General features: G+C 41.9%; 1 protein-coding gene and 1 non-coding gene across 2 annotated transcripts in view; both read left to right on the top strand.

Annotated features, from left to right (window-relative positions):
* The window catches only part of MED27 (mediator complex subunit 27), a 201,948-nt gene that overhangs the window by 124,319 nt on the left and 50,772 nt on the right, over positions 1–26,857 (top strand). The window contains exon 4 of the mRNA XM_029062672.1: positions 6,668–6,761. Within this exon, the coding sequence (XP_028918505.1) occupies positions 6,668–6,761 (94 nt within the window). The remainder of the gene's footprint in view (positions 1–6,667; positions 6,762–26,857) is intronic.
* On the top strand, positions 17,340–17,477 carry LOC114811770. The gene has a single exon (XR_003759466.1). It is a non-coding gene; the product is annotated as a small nucleolar RNA SNORA7 (small nucleolar RNA).

Genomic DNA, 26,857 nt, shown 5'->3' with positions numbered 1-26,857 from the left:
CTTAATCCCCATTTTACCGATGAGGTATCCGAGGCCCAGAGTCACTCAGCAGACAAGAGGTGGAGGATTAGAACCCAGGTCCTCTGATTCCCAGGCCTGGGTTCTTTCCACCAGGCCATGCTGCTTCCTCATCGTTTGGGAAAACCACAGAACCAAAAAAAAGAAAAAATCATCCTGCACTAGACCATCAGTCCAGTATTCTGTTTCCCACAGCGATGCCAAAGGATGCAGAGGGGATCAGAGTGATGGTTCCCTTTATTAACATTCATGCTTCTAGATCACAATAATAATAGTGATGATCATGAACCTGCTATTGCCCCTCAACATTTTTTCTCCTATAACCTCTTATTAGCTTGCCTTCTATGATTTTATCCAAAGACTTCAGGAACTATTGGTATTTTCCACTTGCACAAATACCTGGGATAATGAATTCCATGTGTTTGCCACCCACCGAGTGAAGAAATGTATCTTTTCTTGGTCTGCCCTGAACCAATTACCTTCAAGCTCCAGTGGCTGCCCCCTAATTCCGATGTTTTGGGATTTAGTGAACAGCAATCCCAAGTACACCGTCCACATCACAGTGCCGTAACATAAGTCGAACCAGTCGGTCAGTTAGTGGTATGTATTGCGTTCTTATTATGTGCAGAGTTGGTAGAAATGATCACTGCCCATATGGAGCGTATAGTCTAGTAAGATTGTTTATTGAGCGCTTACTATGTGCAGAGCACTGAACGAAGCAGTTGGGAGAGTACCTTGATCAAATCACTTCACTTCTCTGGGCCTCATTTACCTCAACTGTAAAATGGGGATTAAGATCGTGAGCCCTGTGTGGAGCAGGGACTGTGTCTGGCCTGTTTGGCTTGTATCTACTCCAGCGCTTACAACAGTGCTTGAAACATAGTAAGCACCTAACAAATACCATCATTATTAATATTACACCACAACAGAGTTAGCGGACACTTTCCCTGCCCATAATGTGTTTACAATCTAGATGTCAATACATAAAGCTCGCTAAACTGGGACCCAAAGGCATTGTACAAGCAGAGGAATAAAATAGATTGTCTCATGTCCAGCTAAGTAATTTTGCAAGTCGGCAATCCAGGAAGACTGAAGAAGTTCAAAGTCGAAAAAGATTAGATTAATAATACTAACAGTGCTATGGTATTTTGACAATACTTTTCTCTACAGGACTCGAGAGTGTATTTATAAGTAGTTTTTTCAATTAGTTCATATAGTGGTCCCAGTGAGATCGGGAATACAGTGAAATCCCCATTTGCAGCTAAGGAAAGTGAGACATATTAAAGTTAAGTGACTTGTAGCAGAGCTGAAAAACAGCTCATTTCTCCTAACTCCCAGCCCAGTACTGTACCTTTTCCCTTCATCTTCTATGAACCAGGAAAAAGCACTCGCACATGCCCTGTAAACTTCTCTCCCTTCCTCAAGAGTAAAATGGTAACCAAAAAATGTGTAACCCAAAATCAGCCCCCTTACCCAGAGTTATTTGTGTGCTATGATGGACTCCCAAACCCTTGAGGAGTAGCATCACTTTCAAATCTTTTGGGGGGGTGGAACTTGACTGCTTATTTAGTGGGGGAAAGTTAGCAGACAAACTTCATGCCTTAAATCAATCGCTGGTATTTTTTGAATGCTTACTGTTTGCAGAGCACTCTTCTAAGCACTTAGACTCTTATTTTCCTGCTGTCTACTAAAAATTAATGAGAATTAATTCCCGGAGTCAGCAGTTGTTAAAGAACAGAAATATCTTCTGAGACTCAGGCAGAGAAACAAGACACGGTCCTACCATTCTGTTCAGACTTGTCTAAATGTGCTTGTTTTGCATTCAGCCCAGCGCTTAGTATAGTGCTTAGCACCAAGCAAGCCCTCAAGAAAAAAATTATACTCTTCATTATGTAAGAATTATTGAGTCTATCACCTGGACCCGAGTAGAGGAAAAGCTTAAATGAATTTTGTAGGTCAAACAAATGCTTCCTTTTTTGGTTTTCCTAGTTATTGTTCTTTCCTCTAAAATTCAGATTTCATACCAGTCTAATTTAGATTCTGATTAGATGAGGAAAATGAAGAGCATATATCTTCTACATTGGGTGGGATGAATGCTATTTAAATTCTGAATGAGCTGCTAAGTATCTCACCAACACTGGATCACTGGATCAAATCCAGTAAAATATAGAAAGGTCAGGCTCCAGAGAACCAAACCATCTGTCCAGTAGAGAATTTTAAGTCTTTTCATATTTTGGTTAACAGAGTAGAGAATTAATGTTTTTACCAGACAAGTACTCTTAAAATAGTTTCTAAATCACTTCTGTTTTCTATTGTAATCCCAATAATGTAATCATGCACCTATGTATTTATGTTTCACAGAATTAATCGTTCCATTAAAAGCAGCCATTTAAAACTGATGTCAGTAGCATAATGAAGTGCCGAGGGAGTCTCTCATTCGTAGAAGACATCGGACCTCTAAAAGATGGGAGAAATTTTTTAGGTGCCTGTTAAGGCGTGAGACTTCAAAGATCTTTGTTTCGTGTCTCCTTCAAAAAGGCGTTTGCTGATATCACTCACTTCCCGATAGCTAAAGAACAAACCATGCCAACACCTAAAAATTTTAATTTGCAGAAGAAAATTCTGGCTCCCGATTGGATAGAAACCATGTAGGTGGGGTTTTCTTCATTTAAAGAAAACTGTCCTTGAACGTTAGCTCCTAGGATTTGTTATAGATAGTAATGCAGGGATTTATGAGGAGAGTTGCCGAGGACTCTGCCGCCATTTTAAGCTTGATTTGGCAGAGACGTGCAAGTGGAGAGTGAAAAATGGGGTTTTAGAAAGAGGTTGGGGGTGGCAAAGTACTGCAGGGACTCATTTGCATATAGATAGTTGCCAGATCCTTGTAAACAGATTTAGGAAGAGGTTAAGGACCAGGGACAGAGTTCTGGGGGAGCGTCCAATAGATGTGTGATCTATCAGAGTAGGCTGGGGGGAGAGAAGGGATTAAGGAGAGGACGATTCTTCAAACTGAAGCGAGAAAATGTTTTTAAAATGTTCTGGGATTCTAAGAGTTGTAGGTCAGTGGAGATTTCACTAAGAGCAGTTTCAAGAGCCCAGTGGAGAGAAATGCAGAACTGGAAGAGATTGAGAAACGCATGAGATGAGAAGAAACAGAAATATTGAGAATAAGCGGCAGGCTCCTGAAGGGAAAAATGAACAGTAGCAGTTGTGGGGGTGTTGAGATTAAGTTAAAATTTCTTGAAAATTGAGAGAATGTGCTTATGCAGAAAAGATGCCCCAATATCTGAAGCTAGTGTTAAGTGAAATTAGCCATCTGAAGAGAATCAATAAATCATATTTACCGTGTGCTTCCTATGTGCAAAGCAATGTTCCAAGCACTTGGAACAGTACACACAATAACAGAGTTGGTAGATTCATTCCCTGCCTCCAACGAGATTACATTCCAGAGGGGGAGACGGACACTAGCATAAACAGATAAATCCCCGATACGTGCATAAATGTTGTGGGGCTGAGGGAGCAGTGAAAAAAAGGTGCAAATTCTAGTGCAAGAGTGGCACAGACAGGAATGGAAGAAGAGAAATGAGGAACTTAGTCGGGGAAGGCTTCTTGGAGATGTATTTTTTAAAAGGCTAAGAGAAATGAGAATTCAGTAATGATAATCCTTCTGACACTGTTTTTCTTGAAAGAATGAAGGCGTAATATAGAACCGGCAGGGTTTGAACCTTTGAGTTGTTTCAAGGAGTTCCAGTATTCTCTGTGATTCTCTGACCAGGAAGTCAATCCACTGGCCTGGTACTTTAAGAATCCAAACACCACTCCGTTTTTAACTGCGACTAGCAGAGAAAGCAGGAGGCCCTCCATAATGTAAATAGGAAGAGCAATCTTTCCAAGTTATTACCCTGTTAACAGGTTGACAGATATGTGCAAATTGTGACTCACGGCTCAATTTGGCACTAAATTAATGTCTTTCAGCCTGCGTCTGCTCAAGTGTAAACTAGTCACCACTGCTGTGCTACTGCTTGTTTGACTGTGTTCTGAAGGTAAAAATTTAATTCAGTCCCACTTTCGGCTGGAACAAAACATTCCGTAGAACCACGGGAGCAGAGCACTTTGTTTCTGTTATAAGGCCTCAAGCTTTCTGGGAGAGCAAGTCCCCTGAAGATAAGGACCGTGTCAGATTCCCACCTGGCAATTAGTACAGTGCTCTACACACAATAGGCATTTAATAAATACCATTATTACTACTAGTAGTCATTGGCCCACAGTGCTGAGACACAATCAGGTATTTTTAGCAGTATTTAGAATTTTGGATGTTGTCATTCTCAGCAATACCACCTGTGGGACGATTTAATGAAGAACACAAAAAAGAAAATGAGGCACTTCCCATTGGGTTGTGAATTCAGGGAAATGAGGTTTTATTATTTTCAATGAGTTCCTGTTAAATACTGTGGATTCCTTTTCATGTAAATACTTTGGGTTTTGGCCTGGAGAAATAGGCATTTAATCACATCAAAGATGTGAGTTGACTTAATGTCTTATACTTGGCTTTTGCCCTCTTTCAGAGGGCATCAGTTTTGTGCCATACGGGGATGACAAAATATACAAAAACAAAAAGCCTACTTGTCTAATTTACACTCCCTAGTTTGGTGTTTTAAGTTGATTCTATCCAAATAATACAGAGAAGAAGTACCTTCTAAAGACCCTGGCATTCACCATCTTCAGCTACTCACTATCAGATGGCTCCTTCCCCTCTTCCGTCAAACGTGCTCACATCTCCCCTGTCTGGTGGGGGAACTTTCTCCGGAGTCTCCTGCACCATCCAGCTTTCACCCCATCTCCCTCCTCCCATTTCTGTTCAAACTCCTTGAACAGATTGTACCCCCCTACTGCCTCCAGTTCCTCTCCTCCATCTTCCTCTCGACTCTCTCTACAATCTAATTTGGTGTCCCCTTTTCTCCAAGGTCACTAAGGAAACTCCTTTTGCCTAATCAGATTTACTCTACTCTTTCCTAATCCTCAATTTCTCTGCAGCCTGACAGTGTGGTCACTCCATTCTCTGCTCTAGAGAAGCAGCGTGGCTCAGTGGAAAGAGCCTAGGCTTGGGAGTCAGAGGCCATGGGTTCTAATCCCGACTCCGCCACCTGTCAGCTGTGTGACTTTGGGCAAGTCACTTGTCTTCTCGGTGCCTCAATTACCTCATCTGTAAAATGGGGATTAAGACTGTGAGCCTCACATGGGACAACCTGATTACCCTGTATCTACCCCAGCACTTAAAACAGTGCTCGGCACATAGTAAGCACTTAACAAATACCAACATCATCATTATTATTATTATTATTATTCGGGAAACACTAACCTTGGTTTTTCTGTCCTAGTTACCTCCCTGGCAATCCTTCTCAGTCTCTTTCTCCAGCTAAACCTCAACCTCCTCATTCCCTCAAGATTCCGTTCTCGGATTCCTTTCTCATCGTCGTCGGCACTCAGTCCCTTAGGGAAACTCACCCACTCCCAAAGTTTCAACTACCCACCTCCGTGTGAGTGATTCCCAACCCTTATTGATGAGCCCTGAGGTCTCTCCTGCAGTCTTGTATTTTCTCCTTCCCCTAGGCCATCTCTATTAGGTGTCGCAGTTTAAACTGATTTCCTTTGGTTCAGTGGTTTGAAGAATTCGATAACACTATTGACCGTAGGCTTCCTGCAGGCCGGAAATGTTTCCACGAACTCTGCTATATCGGTCACTTAGTGCAGTGATTTGCACACAGAAAGCGCTCAATAAATAGAATTGATTGATTTGTTTCTTTGTTGCTGCCCCACTGCCCTTGCTCCTGTTGAGTTGTGTGCTGCTTTGAAGGACCAGTTCTCTAAAGTGTTGTAGGCAGAGCCCTCCTCACAGTCCTCCAAAGTGATTCCATATAGCCACTGATGATTCAACTGTCTACTGCTAGTGGGCTTTATAAAGGGGTGTGAAATCTCACAGAATTTCCTGCCTAAACCTTGAGTTCCAAAGGAAATTCCATTCCTAGAACTGGAATAATTTATTCAGCGTTTAAATTAGAAACCACTTCATGTTTAGATGATTCCCCAGGGTGGATCCTTTGGAATGACCAGTGCCAAGAGAACTAAATTCATTCCTCTCTAGTTTTGGTGGGGTTTTTTTTGAAGGGGGAGGGGGGAAGGCATGTTTGTGGTATTTGTTAAACATTTACTACGTGCCATGCACTGTACTAAGTGCTGGGTTAGGTAGAAGATAATTGGGTTGAACACAGTCCCTATTCCAAGTGGGGCTCACCATCTTAATCTTAATGCCCATTTTACAGTGAAGTTACTAGGGCACAGAGAAGTTAAGTGACTTGCCTAAGGTCACATAGCATACAAGTGGTGGACAACTGTTGATTGGTAGCAATTGCTTTGCAGCTAGCACTGATAAGTCAGAGATCTTAAATAATGAAACCTTTTTCTTCTAGTTGCAGAATGATTGTTCAAATCCCAAAAACTACCTTCTGTGATTTTTATTTACACATGATTCTCTTCAAAAGAACAATTATGGCATTTTCCATCCCTTCTAAAGAGACCCACGGCAGTTTGTTGATTTTTCTTATTTTAACGGCATCTTAATGAGCTTCTATGTATCCTTTTTCCAACATAGATACGTGGATGATGTGATCAGCCGCATCGACAGGATGTTCCCTGAAATGTCAATCCAGTTATCCAGACCAAATGGAACATCTGCAATGCTCCTGGTAAGGCTGATTTGCTCATTTCTGACAAAAAGGCAAAGGAAAATTGACCAAAAGATTAGCTTCTCTGGTTCTGGTCCTAGGCCCATAAACACCAGTTAAGGGAGGAGTATCCTCAGGTGGTCGGTATTATACTTCTCTCTAGTGGCAGAGATGAGGAAAGGACAATTAGGCTTTCCCGAAACAAGATGGGTTGAGATACAGCGTGGCCCAGTGGATAGAGCATGGGCCTGGGAGTCAGAAGGACCTGGGTTCTAATCCCGCCACTTGTCTGCTGTGTGACTTTGGGCAAGTCACTTAATTTGTCTGTGTCTCAGTTTCCTTATCTGTAAAGTGGGGATTAAGACTATGAGCCCCATGTGGAACACGGACTGTGTCCAACCTGTTGAGGTAGTATCTACCCCAGCGCTTAGTACAGTGCCTGGCACATAGTAAGAGCTTAACAAAATACCATCCCCCAAAAAATTTGCCCCAAGAAGCCTCTAATAGAGTTCAAGTAAGTGTGACTGTCTCAAGAATAGCTCCTTCCTGTGGCAGGAAAAGTTATATGGCCACATAATTGATGTGTACCATTTATGTCACATGCAGTATGGGTAGCAAGTGCAATTAGGGAGCTGAGACCCAATCAAGAGCCAGTTTCTGATTTCTCACCCCAAATCTTGGCATACTGGATGGGTAGACAGTTTTCCGTATCTCGCGGTCTGCTTGCTATTTTTGTTCTCCCAGGCTGTCTGAGGAAAAATCATATATGCCTCTTTTCAAAAATGAATTTATTAAGTGCTTTGGAATTTGATAGGAATTTCAAATTCGATAATATTTAACCATTCTAATTGCTTATTTTCAAGTAGCCATTTTCTGGAAACCCTGGAAAACATTAATTGTATTTGTGTATTTCTTCTTCTGCAGTGGGGCCGGCGGGTTTAAAAGAGCATTGTTGTGGGAGGGAGGGTGAAGGTTTTGTACTTGTTTAGAAAGCTACCTTGATGATCTTCTTCCTTCTAGTAAATAGTATTTCTAAAAAGCCTTCAATATTCTCTTCTAGTTAAAAAAAGTTATTCTCACATTCTAGAGAAATAAGATGCTATTTTTATTCTAGTAAATATTTCCAACCGTAATCTATAATGGTAATAGGCAGTGCAAGCTCTATTCCCAGTTCTGCCCAGGTGATACGGCTATGGGCGGAGATGGAGGTCGTAAGATGTGCCCTGGAAATCTGAGGTGAGAGGCAGGTTGACATCCATCACCTCGACCCATAGCTTTACAGGTGGGCATTCAGATTTGCCCTTCCTCTTCCAACATGCAGAGTATCTAGAGGGTGAAAAATGGAGATAGAGGATCACCCCCCCCCCCGCTCTTTTTAGCTAATACAAATTTGCCATGGCAGTGATGGGCACCGCACTCAAAATGGAGACAAAAAATTGCCTCCAGTTAATGGGTTCTGCTGCCATGGGTAACCTCCCCAGCTCTTCACTGCCAAAACACACCTGTAGCCCAAGGCCGAAGGGCTGAGTGCCTAACTTGGTTATAGCGCCACATGGTTCGGTAGCAGAGGGAAGGAGGGGGATGCAGTGGGAAATGGTACAACTCAGGAAAGCTGGGGGGATGGGAGGCAAAATGTCAAGGAGAGGAGCAGGCACGAATGAGGACCCTAGGGAGTCAGTGAGCAATAATAATAATAGTAATAAGACTTGTGAAGCACTTACTTTGTGGCGAGCACTGAAGAAAGCACTGAGGTAGGTACAAGATAATCATGTTGATTACCTTGTATCTAGCCCAGTGCTTAAAACAGTGCTTGGCACATAGCAAGCACTCAACAAATACCATAATAATAATAGTAATAATGTTGGATATTGTCACTGTCTACTTGGGACACACAGCCTAAGTAGGAGGGAGTAGGATTTAATCCCCATTTCCTAGCTGAGGAAGCCGAAGCGTAGTTAAATGACTTGCTCAAGGACACACAGCAGGCAGTTGGCAGAGTGGAGATTAGAACCCAGGCCCTCTGAATCCCAGGCCTGTGCTTTTCCACTAGGCCCCGCTGCCTCTCAACAAAGATAGGAGGGAATGAATTAGGGGAGCAAAGAAAGGCGCTCAGAAGGAAACAGAGAGGGAGGGAGAACAGGACAACTAGACAATGGGGAAATGGAAGTTTAGAAGACTCAGGGAAATGAGACAGACAAGGAGCTGGAGGGAATTTGGGAAAGAGAAGGAGTGGGGGGACTGAACAGGCAGTTAGTCCATCAGTGGTATTTATTGGACCCTTATGTGCGGAGTACTACACTAAGCTCTTGGGAGAGTACAGTACTGCGGAGTTGGTAGATATGTTCCCTGCCCACAATGAGTTTACAGTCCAGAGGGGGAAACAGACATTAATATAAATAAATTATGGATATGTACATAAGTGCTATGGGGCTGAGAGTAGGACAATGAGGGCCTCATTAAAGCTGGAAGGGGGAAGACTCAAGTCAAACAAATATGTCCCCTACTTTCTTACCTCCCTGATTTCCTATAATAACCCAGCCCACATACTTCACTCCTCTAATGCCAACCCACTCACCATACCTCAAATTTATCTATCTCACTGCTGACGTCTCACCCACATTCTGCATCTGGCCTAGTAGGCCCTTCCTCTTCATATCTGACAATGACTCTCCCCATCTTGAAAGCGTTTTTGAAGGCACATCTCCCAGAGGCCTTCCCTGACTAAGCCCTGATTTCCTCTTCTCCCGCTCCTTTCTGTTTCACCCTGTTTCGCTCCTTTTAATCACCCCTCCCTCAGCCCCACAACATTTGTTTACATATCTGTAATGTATTTATTCATATTAATCTGTGTCTTCTCCTCTAGACTGTAAGTCCATTGTGGGCAGGAAACGTGACCACCTACTCTTGTTAGATTAGTATATTGTATTCTCCCAAGCGCTTAGTACAGTGCTGTGAACACAGTGCTCAATAAATACAATTAATTCATTGATTATGGTAAAAGGAAGAACAAATCGGGAAATGGGCAGGGAAGGGTAGAGAGGGGAAGACCTTGGAAAAGATGGTCCAAAAATCCTATGAGTATTTCCCAAGTTCTGAGTGGTGCTAGTCCAACAGACTCCCATTGTAATAATGCTCTTTCCATTGAAACAACTGGGAACTGGATCACAGAAACATAAATCCTGCCTTTAGTAAGCTTGACTGTGTCCAAAGAGTTAATGAAGATAAAAATGAACGCATCCTCAGTGAAATAGGTTTGCTCAAATTACGTCTGGGTCATTGAGCTTCCATTTCATGATGAAGATAGGAATTTGGCATTGAAGTGAATGAGCAGAGAAGACTGGATTATCGATAAACAGCTCCAAGATATTAGAGTTACTTTCGCTTCAGAAAACAGGCTTTTATATCACAATGACCTATTGGCCACATCAATTTTCACATAGAGCCTCTGTTTTAATAGAATGGTGAGAGAGCTTTGAAAATAAATTTAAGGACGGAATCTCATTTAATATATACATATACATCTATATGTATTCAGTTTTACACCTACAATTGGCTGGGTCCAGCTATTCCTAGACAATTGTCCTTCATTTGGTAGTACAAGAAGTCCAGTGAAGTTATGGATATTGATGGGCACAGTTATTGGTGCGGCAAGATAGAATCTCAGATAATTACAAGTGGACTTGTTCACTTTCAATTCTGTTGGAAGGTAACAAATTAACAATTTATCGTTTTAAATAATTGATTGTCCACAACTGGGATCTAAGCATGAGCCCTTTCAGAAGTTTCAGGGAGCAATTGAAATTCCCTCTTAGATCTCCATTAGCATCAGGACCAATCAGCTCAAAGACTACCCCAAGTTACTCAGTGGGGTTACGAATCTAGAAAAAAATAAATCCTTTACCAGTCTAAACAAGTGGCTGAACTAGCCCATAATTCTATTGCTTATCATTCATTCAATCATATTTATTAAGCACTTACTGTGTGCATAGCACAGAGCACTGTACTAAGCGCTTGGTAATGATGGCATTTGTCTTTGTTCCAGGCACTGTACCAAGCTCTGGGGCGGATATAAGCAAATCAAGTTGGACACAGTCCTGGTCCCATGTGGGGCTCACAATCTTAATCCCCATTTTACAGATGAGATAAATGAGGCCCAGAGAAGTTAAATGACTTGCCCAAGGTCAAACAGCTGACAAGTGGTGATGACAAGCAAAATGACAGAGAGAGGAGAGAGAGAGGAAGAAAAGAGGAAGGAGAAGAGGAGGAAAGGAAAAAGGTGCGGGGGGAGAGGAAGGAATAAGTACGCACTTGAGACTCTTTTTTTTCATTCAGTCATATTTGAGCACTTACTGTGTGCCAAGCACTGTACGAAGCACTTGGGAGAGTACAATATAACAAGAAATGGACACATTCCCTGCCCACAAGCATCATAATTAATTCCTTCTATTAATTGCTTGATCCTAGAAGATGAGAAGGGATGTGGTCTAATGATTAGAGCGTGGGCTTGGGAGTCAGAAGGATCTGGATCCTAATCCTGGCTCCACCACTTGATGCTGTTTGACCTTGGGCAAGTCATTTCACTTCTCGGTGCCTCAGTTACCTCATCTGTAAAAAGGGGGTTAAGACTGTGAGCCCCAGTGAGGCACATGGACTGATTGTCTTGTATCTACCCCAGAGCTTAGTACAGTCCATGACACATGGTAAGTGCTTAACAGTTGTCTTCTCTTACGCTGACGAGTCGTCTCCAACCCAAAGTGACTCCATGGACACATGGTTGGCTTGGAAGGAACAAAGACAGCAGGTTGGGAATAAGGGAAGAAGAGAACAGATAGGGAAAGGACTTTATGTGGAAGAGCCTTGAAAATGACTGAGGAGTTTTTGTTTAATGTGAGGAGACACAGGCATCTGTGGAGGATTTTGAGGAGAGGAGAGAGGTGGGCCAAGCAATGATTCAGAAAGATATGCTTCACATAGTAAGTGCTTAAGAATGTCACAGTTGTAATCCAAGATGATCCTTGAAGCACCAGAATCTGCCTTCTATTCCCAATTGAATCCAGTTCATTTGCTTTCCATATTGATTCCTGGACTAGGTGTTCCACATCAATCAGTAATATTTATTGAACACCTACTGTGTACAGTGTACTGTACTAAAGTGCCATAGAATTAGTAGGTATAGTTCCTGCTCTCAAAGGCCTTACAATCCAGCAAGGGAGACAGATGCAATCAGTCATTCTGTCGTTATTTATTGAGCGCTTACTGTGTGCAGTGCACTGTTCTAAGCACTTGAGGAAGATATGTACAAAAGTACTACAGGTGCATACTTTGTGCGTGGGTGAATCTTAGATAGGAGTGTGAGATGGAGAGATTATAAATTAATTGAAGAAGCCTTCCTGGAGGAGGTGGGATTTACAAGCATTTAATACTCTGTTCTGCACACAGTAAAGACTCAGTAAATACCACTGAGTAATTGAGAAAGGCTGGGAAAATGACAAGGGCGGTGAACCGTTGGTTGTGAAGGGGAAGAAAGTACCAAGCAGAAAGGAAGGTGTGAACAGGAAAGGTGAGAGGCAAAGTGAGTAGGTCACCTGAGAAGAAAAATAAGATACTAAGATCAAGTATTTACTCTAAAGTGCTAAGGCACTTGGGGAAGGGGGAAGAATCGAGAAATTAGCTAATGAATCCCGTTAGGGTAGAATTTTCAGCCTGGACAATCCAAGCCAGGTAACCTCTCCTTTTCTTGCCTGAATTAAGTGGATAATTCTCAATCCTTGCCCTTACTTAGCTTGTGAAGACACATTCTATAATATGCCTCAGGCTGGCAGATTCAAATGAAGGATGGGTCTTCTAGAGGATGAGCCTGGGAGTCAGAGGACCTGGGTTCTAATCTCAGCTCTGCCACTTGTCTGCTCTGTGACCTTGGACAAGGCACCTCACTTCTCTGGGCCTCAATTGCCTCATCTGTAAAATGGGGATCAAGACTGTGAGCCCCATGTGGACAGGGACTGTGTCCAACCTGATTATCTTGTATCTACCCCCGTGGTTAGTACAGTGCCTGGTGCATAGTAAGCACTTGACAAATGCCCTTTTTTTAAAAATGGGCTTCCAGATTCTGTATGAGAAAGATGAGGCAGGCCTGGAAGCCTGACCCAGTGACATTGTCAGGGGTCCTTTGTTTGGAAACCGTCTGATGTAATGTTGAGAAAATCTTGCTCATTATTATAATTAGTATTTAGCAGGCACCTTTTGCTAAATGTCGGCAAATTACCGTACAATTACCTCTATTTGTTTCTCAGTATAAACACTTCTTGCGATTAGTATTGTAAGTCATATGGTTGACAGGAGGAGAATGAGGGAGAGTGGAAACATTTTCTAACAATCTCACTTGCTGAAAATCCAAGGATAAGCCCAGATCAAAAGCTGTTTGATTATGTCACTAGTACTATATCTTCGTCATCATCAGCATTGCTATGAGTATTTATTAAGTGCCCATTGTATAACAGAACTAGTGTCATCCTTGCCCTGGAGGAGTTTATAATCTAGAGAAGGAGACATATCCTAAAATAAATTAGAGGTAGGAGGAAGAAATAAAGTGTAAAATAGAATATAAATGTATGTACATAAGTGCAATGGTTGGAGGCACCCAAATGCTTAAGTGAGGTGAAAGTGCTGAGAGGTTATTTGAAAAACAGACAAAAAATAAATCCCCCAATGACAGCAGCGGTCAGAGACATGGGCAATTCCCCATTTTTGGTCTTGTTTTTCAAATAAAAAGAAAGCAAACGAGACTTCTCATTTCGTCTCCTCTGCCCGCCCCAGAGGGAGACAGACTTGGGGCAGCCCAAACCTTCACAAGCTCTCCATGCCCTTCCAGGAAAGCCCAGCCCAGTTCCTTCCCCACCACAGGGATCAGCTCGGGAAATTGAGCCGGAATAAGAGAGCAAAAAGGGTTTTCCTACTTCCCCCTCTCTGGAGCCCGGGAAAATGATCCGCAACAGCAGTGGAAAGTATTCACGCTGGGTTCAGCCTGAGTTCCTTTTTCTTGAATTTCACAGAAAATCCACCTCCCCCTACTCGGAAGGTCCCAGCAACTTTGTGATTTAAACTACTATAGAGAGCTGGCTGGGAGGCTTTGGAAAGCTCTGCTGTGTGGGATGATCTTGAAGGATTTCCCAGATTAATATTTTGTCGAGCAAAATCTGCCAGGCCATCGTGGAGCCATCCCAGGCAGAAGGGAGCACCTGTGTAAGAAGCTGGCGACAGGAGAGAGAGGGGGCCCCGAGAGAGAGGGGGGCCCAGGCTGAAAGATTAGCTTGAGAGGAGTGAAACATGCCAACTGGGGTATAGTGGGGGATGAGCAAGATGACGTGGGGGAGAGCTGAAAGCGATCATTCATTCTCCCCAAAACCTTACTTGCCCCTCATTTTCTCATAAGTTATTTAGTCAACCTTTGTGAGGATAATTAAAATCTCCCATTATTATTACCTGTCTGTCCCCTGCATTAGTTATTCGTGTGCATCTCTTGGAAATAAAAGGAGAGAAAAAGGGAACTGTTCTCTGTCCAGAAAAACAACTGCTTGCAGATAGAGGGCACATGTTTCTGCATTTTTTTTTTTTGAGAATTCTTACATGGAACTTGAAAATTCTACTTTCTTTGTCACTACAGACTCCTAGAACTGGGTGAGGATCGACCCAGACAATGCCTAATAATCAAGGTCCAGCTGCCTTTCCCTTCTATTAGAGAGGAGCCTTGGACAAATGACTTTACTTCTGAGCCTCAGTTACCTCATCTGTAAAATGGGGATTGAGATTGTGAGCCCCATGTGAGACAGGGACTGCGTCCAATCTGATTTTCTTGTATTCACCTCAGCACTTCGTACCGTGCCTGGTACATAATAAATGCTTAATAAAAAAAAAATGCAGCCGTTACCCCATTCATGCACCTCAGGCTGAAGGAATTTTTGTTCGACATAAGCTCTACTTTGGCTCACTCCCATATGTATTTCCCTTCTTAGTTCTTCTCCCCCACACTCTCTCAACTGTCCAACCAGGACAGTTCTTTCTTCCTTCCTTTCTTCCCTTTCTTCCCTTTAAGCCCCTTCCCCTGGGTTAGGTTTCCCAGGCCTAAAGCTATAAGGGAGCTTTCCCGGCTTCTGAACTCCTGGAGCCGCTAATCATTCTATTGATTTGTTTTATTTATTTTCAATTCAATCCTCTGCCTCCTTTGTGCCTGCTCATCGTCCTCCCACTTCCAGCAGACTCTCTTTTCCCCATGACTGTATTCAGGTTAAATCCTAATCCGGGGTCAGATTATTTCACAGAATGATATCTGTTAAAACCCAATTAATTAATGTAAGGAAGTCCGGCACAATAGAGAATTCAGTTTAATTTCCATTTAATTTCATTTAAATTTTAATTCCTTTTCATTATCTGTACTGTAAGTGCCATGTGGTCAGGGATCATGCCTACCTATTCTGTTCTCCCAAGCGCTTAGTTCCATTCTCTGCACACAGTAAGTATTCAGAAGCAGTGTTGCCTAGTGGATAGAGCATGAGCCTGGGAGTCAGAAAGACCTGAGTTCTATTCCCAACTCTGTCTTTTATCTGCTGTATGACCTTGGGCAAGGCACTTCACTTCCTTGGGCCTCAGCTCCCTCATTTGTAAAATAGGGATTAAGCCTCTGAGCCCTATGTGGGACAGGGACTGTGTTCATGATTAACTCACATCTACCCCAGCGCTTAGTACAGTGCCTGGCATATAGTAAACGCGTAACAAATTCATAAAAAAATAAGTACGATTGATTGATCTTTAAATCTAGCTCCAAAGCACCTTGTAAAATTTACAGCTAAAAAGAGAAGCAGAGATGACCTTGCTGCTTTCTGTTTTTTAAAATTATGACCTAAATATTATCTACAAACAGCCACACAATCCCCTGAGCCTCCTTTTTAAAAAAAAATGTAATAAGCTAAGTGCTTAGTAGGTGCCAGGCACCTTACTAAGTGCTGGGGAAGATACAAGCTAATAGGGTTGGATACTGACCATGTCCTATGTGGGAATCACAGTCTTAACCCGTGTTTTACAGATGATATAACTGAGGCATAGAAAAGTTGTGACTTGCCCAAGGTTACACAGTGGACAAGTGGCAGAGGTAGGATTAGAGCCCAGATCCTTGTGACGCCCACTTTTCCCCCGCTACATCACTGTTCCCAACCCCATCCTTACCCACTGTTAATCCTAACCTTTTCACTGTCACAAACCTCTGTAGAGTCAGGACTGCCCCCGTAAATAGCCTCTCCTCCCTCATTTGCCCAAAATATTCAGCGAAATGATCAGCTTCTGCCATTCAGACCAGCCTGACATGCAAGAGCAATTGGAGTGTGCAATCTTTATTTGGTTTGAGACTTAGACCTAATAATAATAGTAATAATAGTAATTCATTCATTCATTCAGTCGTATTTATTGAGAGCTTACTGTGTGCAGAGCACTGTACTGAGTGCTTGGAAAGTACACATCGACAACAGAGACAATCCCTACCCAACAGCAGGCTCACAGTCTAGAACTGTGGTATCTGTTAAGGAATTAGTATGTGCCAGGCACTGTACTAAGCGCTGGTCGGTTACAAGCAAATTGGGTAGGACACACAACAATCTCACTACTAAAACAGTCCCGTCAGCATTTAGAACAGTGCTTGGTACATGGTAAGCACTTAACAAATACCATTATCATTATCATTATGGTTGCTGGTCCATATCTTTCTTTAGGACCCTGAAAAACACAGGATGTCCTTGTTTTTGGTTATACAGCAAAGTGGCCCCAAATTCCTTCCAGTAAGGAAAAACCTTGATGGATCGAAATCGGGGTGTCTCTCTCTCATGCCACCCTAGGCTCTCCTTCATCCAAGTCAGAGATTGGAAGAGGAACTCCCACCAGGACCCAGTCAAAGCGTAATGCCGTTCAGACCTCAGAAGCCATGACTGCCCAGACTCCCAAACCAGGCAAAATCAGAATTGGGATTTAATTAACAAAAATGGGAAGATCACAACAGAGAAGGCTAAATGTAACATTGGCAAGATTTTTACAGCCCCCGAAGTTTAAGACTACAGGGGCCAAGCTGAAAGTCTAATTAACAGTCCACAGGCTGCCTTAGAGCTTGTCTTGGGGAAAAGCCGGGAGACCAATTTAAGACCGTAATAGTCCACGGATTAAGCTAAAGTACCTTTCTATTCTGCCATACCTCTTATCTGTAATTTATTTAAATGTTCGTCTTCCCCTTTATACTTGTAAGTGCCTTGTGGGCAGGGAACGTGTCTGTCAACTCTGTTGCGTTGTACTCTCCCGAGCGCTTGGTGTAGTGCTCTGCACACAGTGAACACTCAATGAGTACCATTGATTGATTGGTAGCTACAGCAGCCATTAGATTTCCCAAGGCTTTTTGGAAGCCTCACCTTGCAGGTGCTGTTCTCTTTCCCGCTGGGTTGGTGGAAGGCAGGGTGGGATGGAGTCTCCTTGATGAAGTGGAGAGGAGCAGGTGTCGGTTCCCGAGGGGGCTTTGTGGCTGACATGGAGAGGACATTGTGTTTGCTACTCTGGAACTTCCCCAGCCCCCTCTCAGGATTACACCTGGAGAGTTTCCAGGACTCTACTAGTCTCGGCTACAGGAGGAAGAGTCAAGCAGAGACCTCCCCATTCCATTCCTAGCTTGGGCGGTGGCTAGCGAGCGGAAGGCGATCTGCTACAAGTCAAAATTTCCCTGTGCAGGGCAGCAGCGGCAAGGGAGAGTTGAGGGTGGAGAATCAGGCTTACGGCGTGGAAGAAGGCAATGGTAAACTATTTCCATGTTTTGACCAAGAAAACTCTATAGATACACTACCAGAATGATTACAGATGGAGAGTGGGGTGTTCTGGGAGAGATGTGTCCGTGGAGTCGCTATGGGTCGGAGATGACTCGACAGCATAAGACAAGACAAGAAAACCCAAATTACTCATAAAGTATGATAGTGAAATACTTGGGCAGAATTCCAAGTATTCACAAAGGGCCAGAGTCGTGACCAGCTGTATATGGGGAATACTAACAACAAGAATGCATTGTTTGGAACTTTCTGTTGACTTTGCTGCAGTTACATTTCTTTTTAAGTTTTTTTATTATTATTATTGTGGTTTGGGGCCCCAGTCATGAGAACTGGGGTTGTCAGGATAAGCAGCATAGCCTAGTGGAAAGACCGTGAGTCTGGGAGTCAGAGGACCAGAGTTCTAATCCCAGTTTTCCCAGTTGCTTGCTATGTGACCTGGACAAGTCACTTAACTTGCGTGCCTCGGTTTCCTCAACTTAAAATGGGCATTAAATACCTATTCTTCCTCCTACTTAGACTGTGAGCACCATGTGGGACAGGGCCTCGGTCCATTCTGATGAATCTGTATCTAGCCCAGAGTTTAGAATAGTGCTTGACACATAGTAAGCACTTGACATATATAACAATCGTAATAATAATGATTAGCAGGAAAGCATTTTCTCTGATTCCTTTCCATGTAGGCTTCTTCACAAAACAGCCACTGCCAGCAAGCTTATTTGCAGCCTATCGAAACAGTTTGTGATTTAATTGAACTTTGGCCCATAACGGGATCCCTCTGCCAATGTGACATTTGGTGTGGTCACGTGTGTGCCCTTTCTCTTGCATTGGGGTGGTTAACAGCCACCTCACATTAAAATGACAGAGCGGGGAGATTGAGACATACTTTAAGAATCCCTTCTCCCCCCTGGCCACGCGGACGTGTTGCTAGGTGCTGACCACCGTCGCTGACAGTTACTTGTTGAGATGGCCTCGAAGCCAGATCACTTCACTCCTTTAATGCCCCAGGAAGGAAATTTTGAAAGAGTTTTTTTAGATGAAAAAAAAATATCCTTGCAGTTAACCAAGTTATCAGTTTCTTTCCATCCTGTGGGTAATGTTAATAGGTGGGCCATTTAATCCTTGATGGCAACATTTGTTTTCATCAGGGATAGGCATCACGTGGCATTTGGACTGGTGGGTATTGATAATAGCCTGACAGTTATTGGCTTAGCTCCTTTTGACCTCTTTATGAAACTTGGACTAATCGGATCTCAAAAAAAATGATAGCCTGCTTGTTCGGTTCAGTCTTCGTTATTGCTAAATCAAAATGTAAATGCTTTAAATAATCTTTACGCAAGTTTGTGACTCAGCTGTTAGAGTTGCCCAGATCCAAAGTTCTTTTTGTGATATGTTTATAATTCTTAATATGGTTAGGTTCTGTTGACATTATTTAAAGAGATGAGCTCATTTATCCAAAATAACTTAGCCCTGTTGATATTTAGTTCCTGTTAATCATCTGCCTAACATCCCATTATTAATTTTCTCTGAACAAATAAAATATTGTAAGAGATTAACTAAGCCAAAGGTTGAAATGAACAGCTGGCTTCTGTCGGCATTGAAGTATGTTAATATGCAAGTTTTGATTGATTCTCCAAGTGAAACAATGTATTTAAAAAGGAAAGAAAAAATAAGATTGAATCCTCTAGCTGTACTTCTTAAAACCCACATTTTTTAAGTTACTAGAGCACTGTAGAAAAAATTGTAAAAAATTAAAATGTAAGCTAGTCTACAATCCCTTCAAAATTTCAAGAGGATGCGTGTTTTTAGCCTTTACTCTGAAATTAACAAAAAAATCCCTAAATTATTTGACTAAGGTTAGTACAGAGTTAGGCTTACTGAAATGGAACTTGGTAAGCTTTGTACAGTTTCTGATGAGTAAAGGTGATGTAAATTGAGATTTAGGCTTATCAACACTGCCTCTTTAGGATCTGCCACTTGCCTGCCGTGGGTCTCACCAGTCAACAGATGTTTGGCTATCTTGTTTTCTTCCTCCATTCTCACCTGTCCCGCTTGGCAAAGGTGTGATGCGACAAACCGTATTGGTTCTAACATCTGTAGTGAGGCCAAGTCAACCATCCATATAAAAAGTTAGCCACCGAATTGCCCAACAGACCTTCAGTTTGCTCTCCCATTGATGGCATCTTTGTGCTTCACCATGTCAGTCTCCCAAAGAGACATGCTGATTTTTTAATTTGATTGTCTGTTTCTTTGAGTAGATAATGTGTAAAGCGGTAGCAGAAATCCACACCAGCATTTAACTCTATCTCCGGGGGCAAAAGGCTCCATCACTTGTCTGCCGAGGGACCTTCGGCAAGTCAGTTCACTTCACCGGGCCTCGGTAGCCTCCTCTGTAAAATGGAGATTGAGACTGAGCCCCATGTGGGACAGGGACCCAGTTTGCTTGTATCCACCCTGGCACTTAATATAGTGCTTTGCACATAGTAAATGCTTAGCAAATACCGTTATCGTTGTTATTATTATTATTATTATTATTTAGTTGTAAATAGGGCTTGCCAGGTTCTGGCTGGCAGAGAATCTCAGTCCTTTTCATAGCACTCATTGTTGCAACAGTTCTTTGCTGACCCTGCAGAGCAACTCTGTTCATTTTTCCCTCCAATCAGTTAGAAGAACCTGGAAGTAAGTTTACTTCTCCTAAAGCTTAACATGGGTCTGAAGAGTTATTAACACTTGAGCCCAGAATTCTACTTTCTCAAGATAATCAACTCACATGTTTGGGATTTATATGCAGCAATTGTGTCTCATTAGCCTGGATTTACACTGCGTAAACCAAGTATGTAAATAATTGAAATCTTCTAGAGCTGGGTAAAATCCTCAAATGCTTTTGAAAGCAGGTTATCATGATATTTCACTGGGCTGTTTAATCTCAGTATGTTTAATTTTTCATTTAATCTTTTAATTGTGACTATGCATGAAAAGTCAATTGTTTGGATATATCATTTTAGTAAAAGTTTAAGACAGAATTCATTTTGCAGTGTCAGAATTGTGAAATGAGGGAAGAGATCTTCTTGCAACAGAAATTCTAAAGGTTATTAGCATTTGTACAGAGCCTTTCACTTTCTAATATGTGTAATATGAATGTGTGTGGCTATACATATGAAGAAAGAGAAAATGAACACACCATAAAATGCATTTTGCTTTTATTTGATAATTACTTACTCATTTTGATTCCAGGCAATGCAGTGATCATTTTTAGTCATCAACATTCCTTGCCATATTTCTGAAGTTGGTCCAATTTGGATTAGGATTATTTGTGTGTGTTTTATTGGAGTTAAAATCAGGTTCAGATTTCAGAAATGTATGATTCATGCATACATACATATGATTCACATTCAGTAATATCTGTGTTGATAAGTGTTCTTCAGTGGCATTACTTGTTTCTGACATTTGCAAATCACACAAATGGCTAAATGAATGCTCAACCCCAAAGTAATAATTGTGATGTTTAAGTACCTACTGTATATCAAATGCTGTATTAAATGCTGTGGTATATGTAGGATAACCAGGTTGGACACAGTGTCTGTCCTACTTGGGGCTTGTGGCCTAAAGGGGGAGAGCAAGTCTTTAATTCCCATTTTAGACATCAAATTTCACAGCTACCTATTGGCAACCAGAAAAACATTGACAGATGTGCTTAATGGGAAGCAGCGTGGCTCAGGGGAAAAGAGCCTGGGCTTCGGAATCAGAGGTCATGAGTTCGACTCCCGGCTCTGCCACTTGTCAGCTGTGTGACTGTGGGCAAGTCACTTAACTTCTCTGTGCCTCAGTTACCTCATCTGTAAAATGGGGGTTAACTGTGAGCCTCACGGGGGACAACCTGATTACCCCGTATCTCCCCCAGCGCTTAGAACAGTGCTCTGCACATAGTAAGCGCTTAACAAATAGCAACATTATTAATTGGGTATCAGGATCTAGAATCAATCCAAATTTAACATTTCCAAATCTTGGTTTGAGGGAGTGGCCTATAGACTGGAATGAGGAGAGGTATAGCACTTGCGTAAGACAAAAGCAAAATTGACTGTGGACGTCAGGTACCTTGGAAAGCACCCTTTAAGGAGAATAGAGAGGAGGAACTCTCTCCTTGACCCCACTTAGTATGCACAGTAAGCCCTCAATAAATGCGATTGATTGATTGATTGATTGATTGATTGTAATCTGTCTTGCGCCCACTTCATAGAAACAGCCCACTTTAAGTTTACCATTCATCTCCTTGCCAAATTCAATGACCACTGCTCTATCCTAATCCTCCTTGACCTCTCTGTTGTCTTTGACGCTATGGACCATCCCCTTCTCCTGGAAACATTATCTAACCTTGGCTTGAACTGCACCACCCTCTCCTGGTTCTCCTTCTATCTCTCTAACCACTCTTTAGTTTCTTTCTCAGGATCCTTCTCTGCCTCCTAGACCCCAACTGTTTGGATGCCTTAAGGTTCACTTCTGGTCCCTTTCTATTCTCTATCCACACCTACTCCCTTGGAGAACTCCTCAACTCCCATGGCTTCAGCTACCATCTCTAGGAGGATGATTCCCAAATCTTCCTCTCCAGCCCTGACCTCTCCATCTCTGCTGTCTCACATTTCCTCCTGCTTTTAGGACATCTCTTCTTGGATGTCCCGCCGACACTTCAAACTTAACCAGTCCAAAACATAACTCCTCATCCTCCCATCCAAACTCTGACCACTCCCTGTCTTTCTTACCACTGTAGACAGCACCACCACCCTCTTTATCTCACAAACCTAGAAATTTGCCTCAGCATCTCTCTCATTCAACCCACATATTCAGTCTGTCTCGAAATCTTGTCTGTTTCACCTTCCCAACATGTCTAGAATCCACCCTTCTTCTCTATCCAAATTGCTACCACCCTGTTAAATACTCATTTATTTCCCACCTTGAGTGCCGCATCAGCCTCCTAGTTGAACTCCTTGTATCTTATCTCTCCCGTCTCCAGTCCGTACTTTCGTGCTCTGCTTCCCGGATCATCTTCTGCAAAATGTTAAGTTCATATCGCCCAACTCCTCTAAAAACCTCCAATGATTTCCCATCCTTCTGCACATCAAACAGAAACTCCTTAACAGAAACTCCAGAAACACCCTCCTAAAATTACATCTCCTTCTAGAGGCCTTCCCAGGCTAAGCTTTTTATTTCCTGTATCTTTCCTCCCCTCTGCATTAACTATGAACCTTGCCATGTACCCCAAAAGCACTTTGAAACATCAGCCCCCACGGCACTTATGTAGATATTATTATACTGGTCAACATCGTTACCTCTCTAATAACAAAATTAACAACTGGAATTTCCATAGAGTTGCCTTCTCATAAAAAATGGGTTCCCTCTGCCTACTTTGGTGGGATTATCATTCCCAGTGTACAAACCATGGCTCTAATTTGATAGGCTCAAGTAATTTGCCCTAAATGACAACTATTCAGAGGCAGGACAGGGTTGAGAACCCAGATCTTTTGACTTCCATTTTAATGGGAACAGCTGAATGTCTTTGTGGTTGCCTCAGGTGTGGGGATAGAATTCTTTTAGAGAGAAAGTCTGTCCCCAAGGTATAGTAGGAACATAAAAAAACTCCTGTCTTGTGATCGCAAAGTTAAAGGCACGGTTCCCAAGACTATTAGCTAACTGCATTTCTCCAGCTTTATCTATGCAAAGACCCTACTGTTCTCTGTCCAGGTCATGAGGCAGCATAGCCCAATGAAAAGAACTTGGGTCTGGAAGTCAAGAGACCTGGGATAGGGACTGTGTGATGTGATTAAACTGTATCTACCCCAGCACTTAGAACAGTGCTTGACACTTAGTAAGCACTTAACAAATACTGTAAGAATAGTACTAATAATTATCCTCTAACATTTCCCCAATTCCCAATCTACTTTAATGTCCATCTCCCTCTATAGACAGTAAAGTCCTCGTGCCCAAGAATCAAGTCTACCGACTATGTATTTTCCCAGCCACTTAGTACAGTGTTCTGCACACAGTAAGCACTCAATAAATACTCTCGATCATTTGATTGAATTTCCCAGAAAAATGTTTCTGGCCTATTTAAACACAATCTACTTTGCAGATATACTTATGATAATTTTGGTATTTATACCAAGTATTGTACTAAGTACTGGGGTCAAGATAAGATAAGGCAAGATAATCAGTTGGGACCTACAAGGAGCTCCCAGTCTGAGAAGGAAGACAGCTATCTTTCCTTTGAGGAAACTAAGGCACAGAGAAGTTAAGCTAGTTGTCTAAGGTCACCCAGCCAGCAGCAACAGACCCGGGATTAGGACCCGTTTTCCTTGCTTTCCAGACCTGTTATCTTTCCAGCCTGCTTCTCAATATCCCATTCCAAATATATATCAGTTCCATTGATGACTATGGAGTGCATTTATGCGATTCAGAAATGCCCTAATTCAACCTAAATTGATTTATGAATGATCCTAATTCTGCCATGGTCAGCTAAACCCCTTCTGGCAGGGAAAACTTTGAGGAAAAAATTTAAGCATTTTCCCCAGAAATTATCATTTTTTTCTCCAAAGCATAACCCTAAGTTTTAAAAAGATTATTTGGTTAAAGCCCTGAAAATTCATACCTTAATTTTTCATTTAGTGGAATAACATGCAGGAATTCCAAATACCACTTCTGCAAAGCTACCTCTCTCCTTAACGCAGATTCCAGATTTATCACTTCCCTCCATCAGCCTATTGTCCAGATAGACTCCAGGGTAGCTCACCTCTCATGTATTATCTACAATCCTTTTATCCTCCAATACTGTGGATATTGCAGCATGTACCAACCAAAGGAATTGAAAAATATCTGATCTGAGCAAATGGTAACCCATTGACGAGCAGATGGTTTTTGCGTCATATTACATTTACTCATGTGATACCTGAATGTCTCCTGTCAAATTTGCTATTAACAAGGAACGGCAAAAATCCAAACTGTCTTTAATTTAACAGTTCCTCCTTGAATTAAAAAAAAAGTCTAGGTCAGCAGTTTTGCCAAAATGTCCACTGTGCAGGCTTATAGAGAGTAATACAAAATAAAGGCCAAATATGACCATTTCTGTGCAAGTAAGTAGACCATCTGTAGATTGATAGAACTGCAGGGAAAACACACTGCAACAGCAAACTGGGGAGAAAAAATGTGTTGAAAAGATTAGAGATTTTTCTGATTAAGGTTATTTGAACAAGAAAAGTCTGTTTTGGGCAGGGGATTATGATTTCTGGAATCCTGTTTTCTTCTTTCGTAAGGATTTGAATGATCATTTTGTTGGAAAATTTAGTGTGTAGTTGAGACTTCAGTGTAAATTTACCAACAGAATGTAGCTATCCTCAAGTGCTTTATAGATTCCATTTATTCTCATTAAAGTCTGAATATTTGCCTCAGCCTTTAAGTCTTGTTCCCAGAATTTTAAACCGTCCAATCATATGAAAGTGGGTCATATTAATTGCAAATGGGCCGGGCATCTGTTCACTAATATGAAAAAGGCTATTTTGTTGTATTTGTTACAGGAGCAGAACTTTAAGGATTTCATTGTTGCGGCGTAATGACCTGATTTTTAATGGCCTGTGATTCAACTCTAAAAATCAATCTGTTGACAGTATTTATTGAGTGCCTACTGTTTGCAGAACACTTACTAAGTGCTTGAGAGAGTACAGTAGAATTAGTGGATATGAAAATGAGTTAGACTCTATTCAGGGTAGCAGGTTTTTGGTCTGACAATATTTAAAATCTTTCAGAAGCAGTGGGTTTTTCCTTGTCTTTCAAATAGCTGACCTTTCGCACCTTCAAATCCTCTCCAGAAACATCTAAAGCTGTATCCACCCTCTAGACTGTAAACTAGTTGTGGGCAGGAAATATCTCTACCAACTCTCCCTAGAGCTTAGTATAAACTCTGCCCCCAGTAAACGTTCAATAAGTATTATTGATTGATATGCCCCATTACAATATCTTGCTAGGTATAGAGATAGCTTCTAATAAAATTAACAACGTTGTTGCCTTCCAAGACTATCAGAATCTTTGGAAAAGGAGACAACAGGCTTTTTCTGTGGTTTGTCTAGAGCAGTGACAGTTCATGAGTTGATTAAAATAACAAGTGAGACAACATACCGGTTCCATATATTTGTCGAGCTGCTATGTGCCAATCACTGTATTAAGCCCTGGGGTAGATACAAGCAAATGGTGTTGGACTAGTCCCTGTCCCATGTGGGGCTCATAATCTCAATCCCCATATCAGAGATGAGGTAACGGAGGCCCAGAGAAGTCAAGTGACTTGCTCAAGGTCGTGCAGCAGGCAAGTGGGGGCATCAGGATTAGAACCCATGACTTTCTGACTCCATGACCCGTGATCTATCCACTACGCCATGTTGCTTCTGCGTATCCGAGAAGGTGGTCTTTATATGTGTGCGTGGTGACCTCTGAAGGGTGTCTGAGAAGGCAGCGTATTTGTGTCGAGGATGGTTATAAGAGACTGTTAAAATGTGTGGGTGCTCAATGTATGAGGGAAGGTGATTTGTGCCAAATTGGAGAAAGTGAAAACGTGAGGTGACTAAAATAATTTTATTTGGGGGGGAAGGGGGAAGTCCATCAGTAAGCCTGTTACAAATGCTTTTGAAACCTTTGGAAGAAAGGTATTATAAAATAAAAACGAATATTATTCTCAAACATATTGATATTGTGTTCTAAGGGGAAAACATGTAATTTCTGAACAAAATTTTTCTGCCTCCTCATGATGAAATGATAAAACTAGGAAGCTTTTCTACCCTCAGAAGCAAATGAATCTTTGTCAGTACAATAATCATCTCATTGGAAAGAGCCAGCTCCCGGCCTTTTAGCTAGAGTATTTTCCAGTCTAGGCACCTTATAAACAGAAAATGCATGCTTGTTACCAAAAGAAAAGATCACCAACTTATCTTTAATATGGGAAAATCATTTAGTGCACTTCATTTGTGTTGATTTTTTTTTTATCTTGCACTCTTTCAATTAAGTTAGATTAATGAAAGGTAAATTCCAGCCTATACATGAAAAAGACTTCTTGTAAGACTCTAATTAGGATGTTTGTTTATTTAGCTTCTCATGGCTTAATTGCATCCTAACTTGCTATTTACAAACAGGCATCATTAAAGAATAATGAGTGTGTTTAGAAAGAGCGTTTTTACTAGCAGCAGATGAGCTCTGAAGGAGTCCGGGATGGGAGGGGGAGTGGGAGGTGAGGAGGAATGG

This window comes from Ornithorhynchus anatinus, chromosome 4 (assembly GCF_004115215.2).
Source record: "Ornithorhynchus anatinus isolate Pmale09 chromosome 4, mOrnAna1.pri.v4, whole genome shotgun sequence".
NCBI classification, from domain to species: Eukaryota; Metazoa; Chordata; class Mammalia; order Monotremata; family Ornithorhynchidae; genus Ornithorhynchus; species Ornithorhynchus anatinus.
This window is presented reverse-complemented; position numbering and strand designations above follow the sequence as displayed.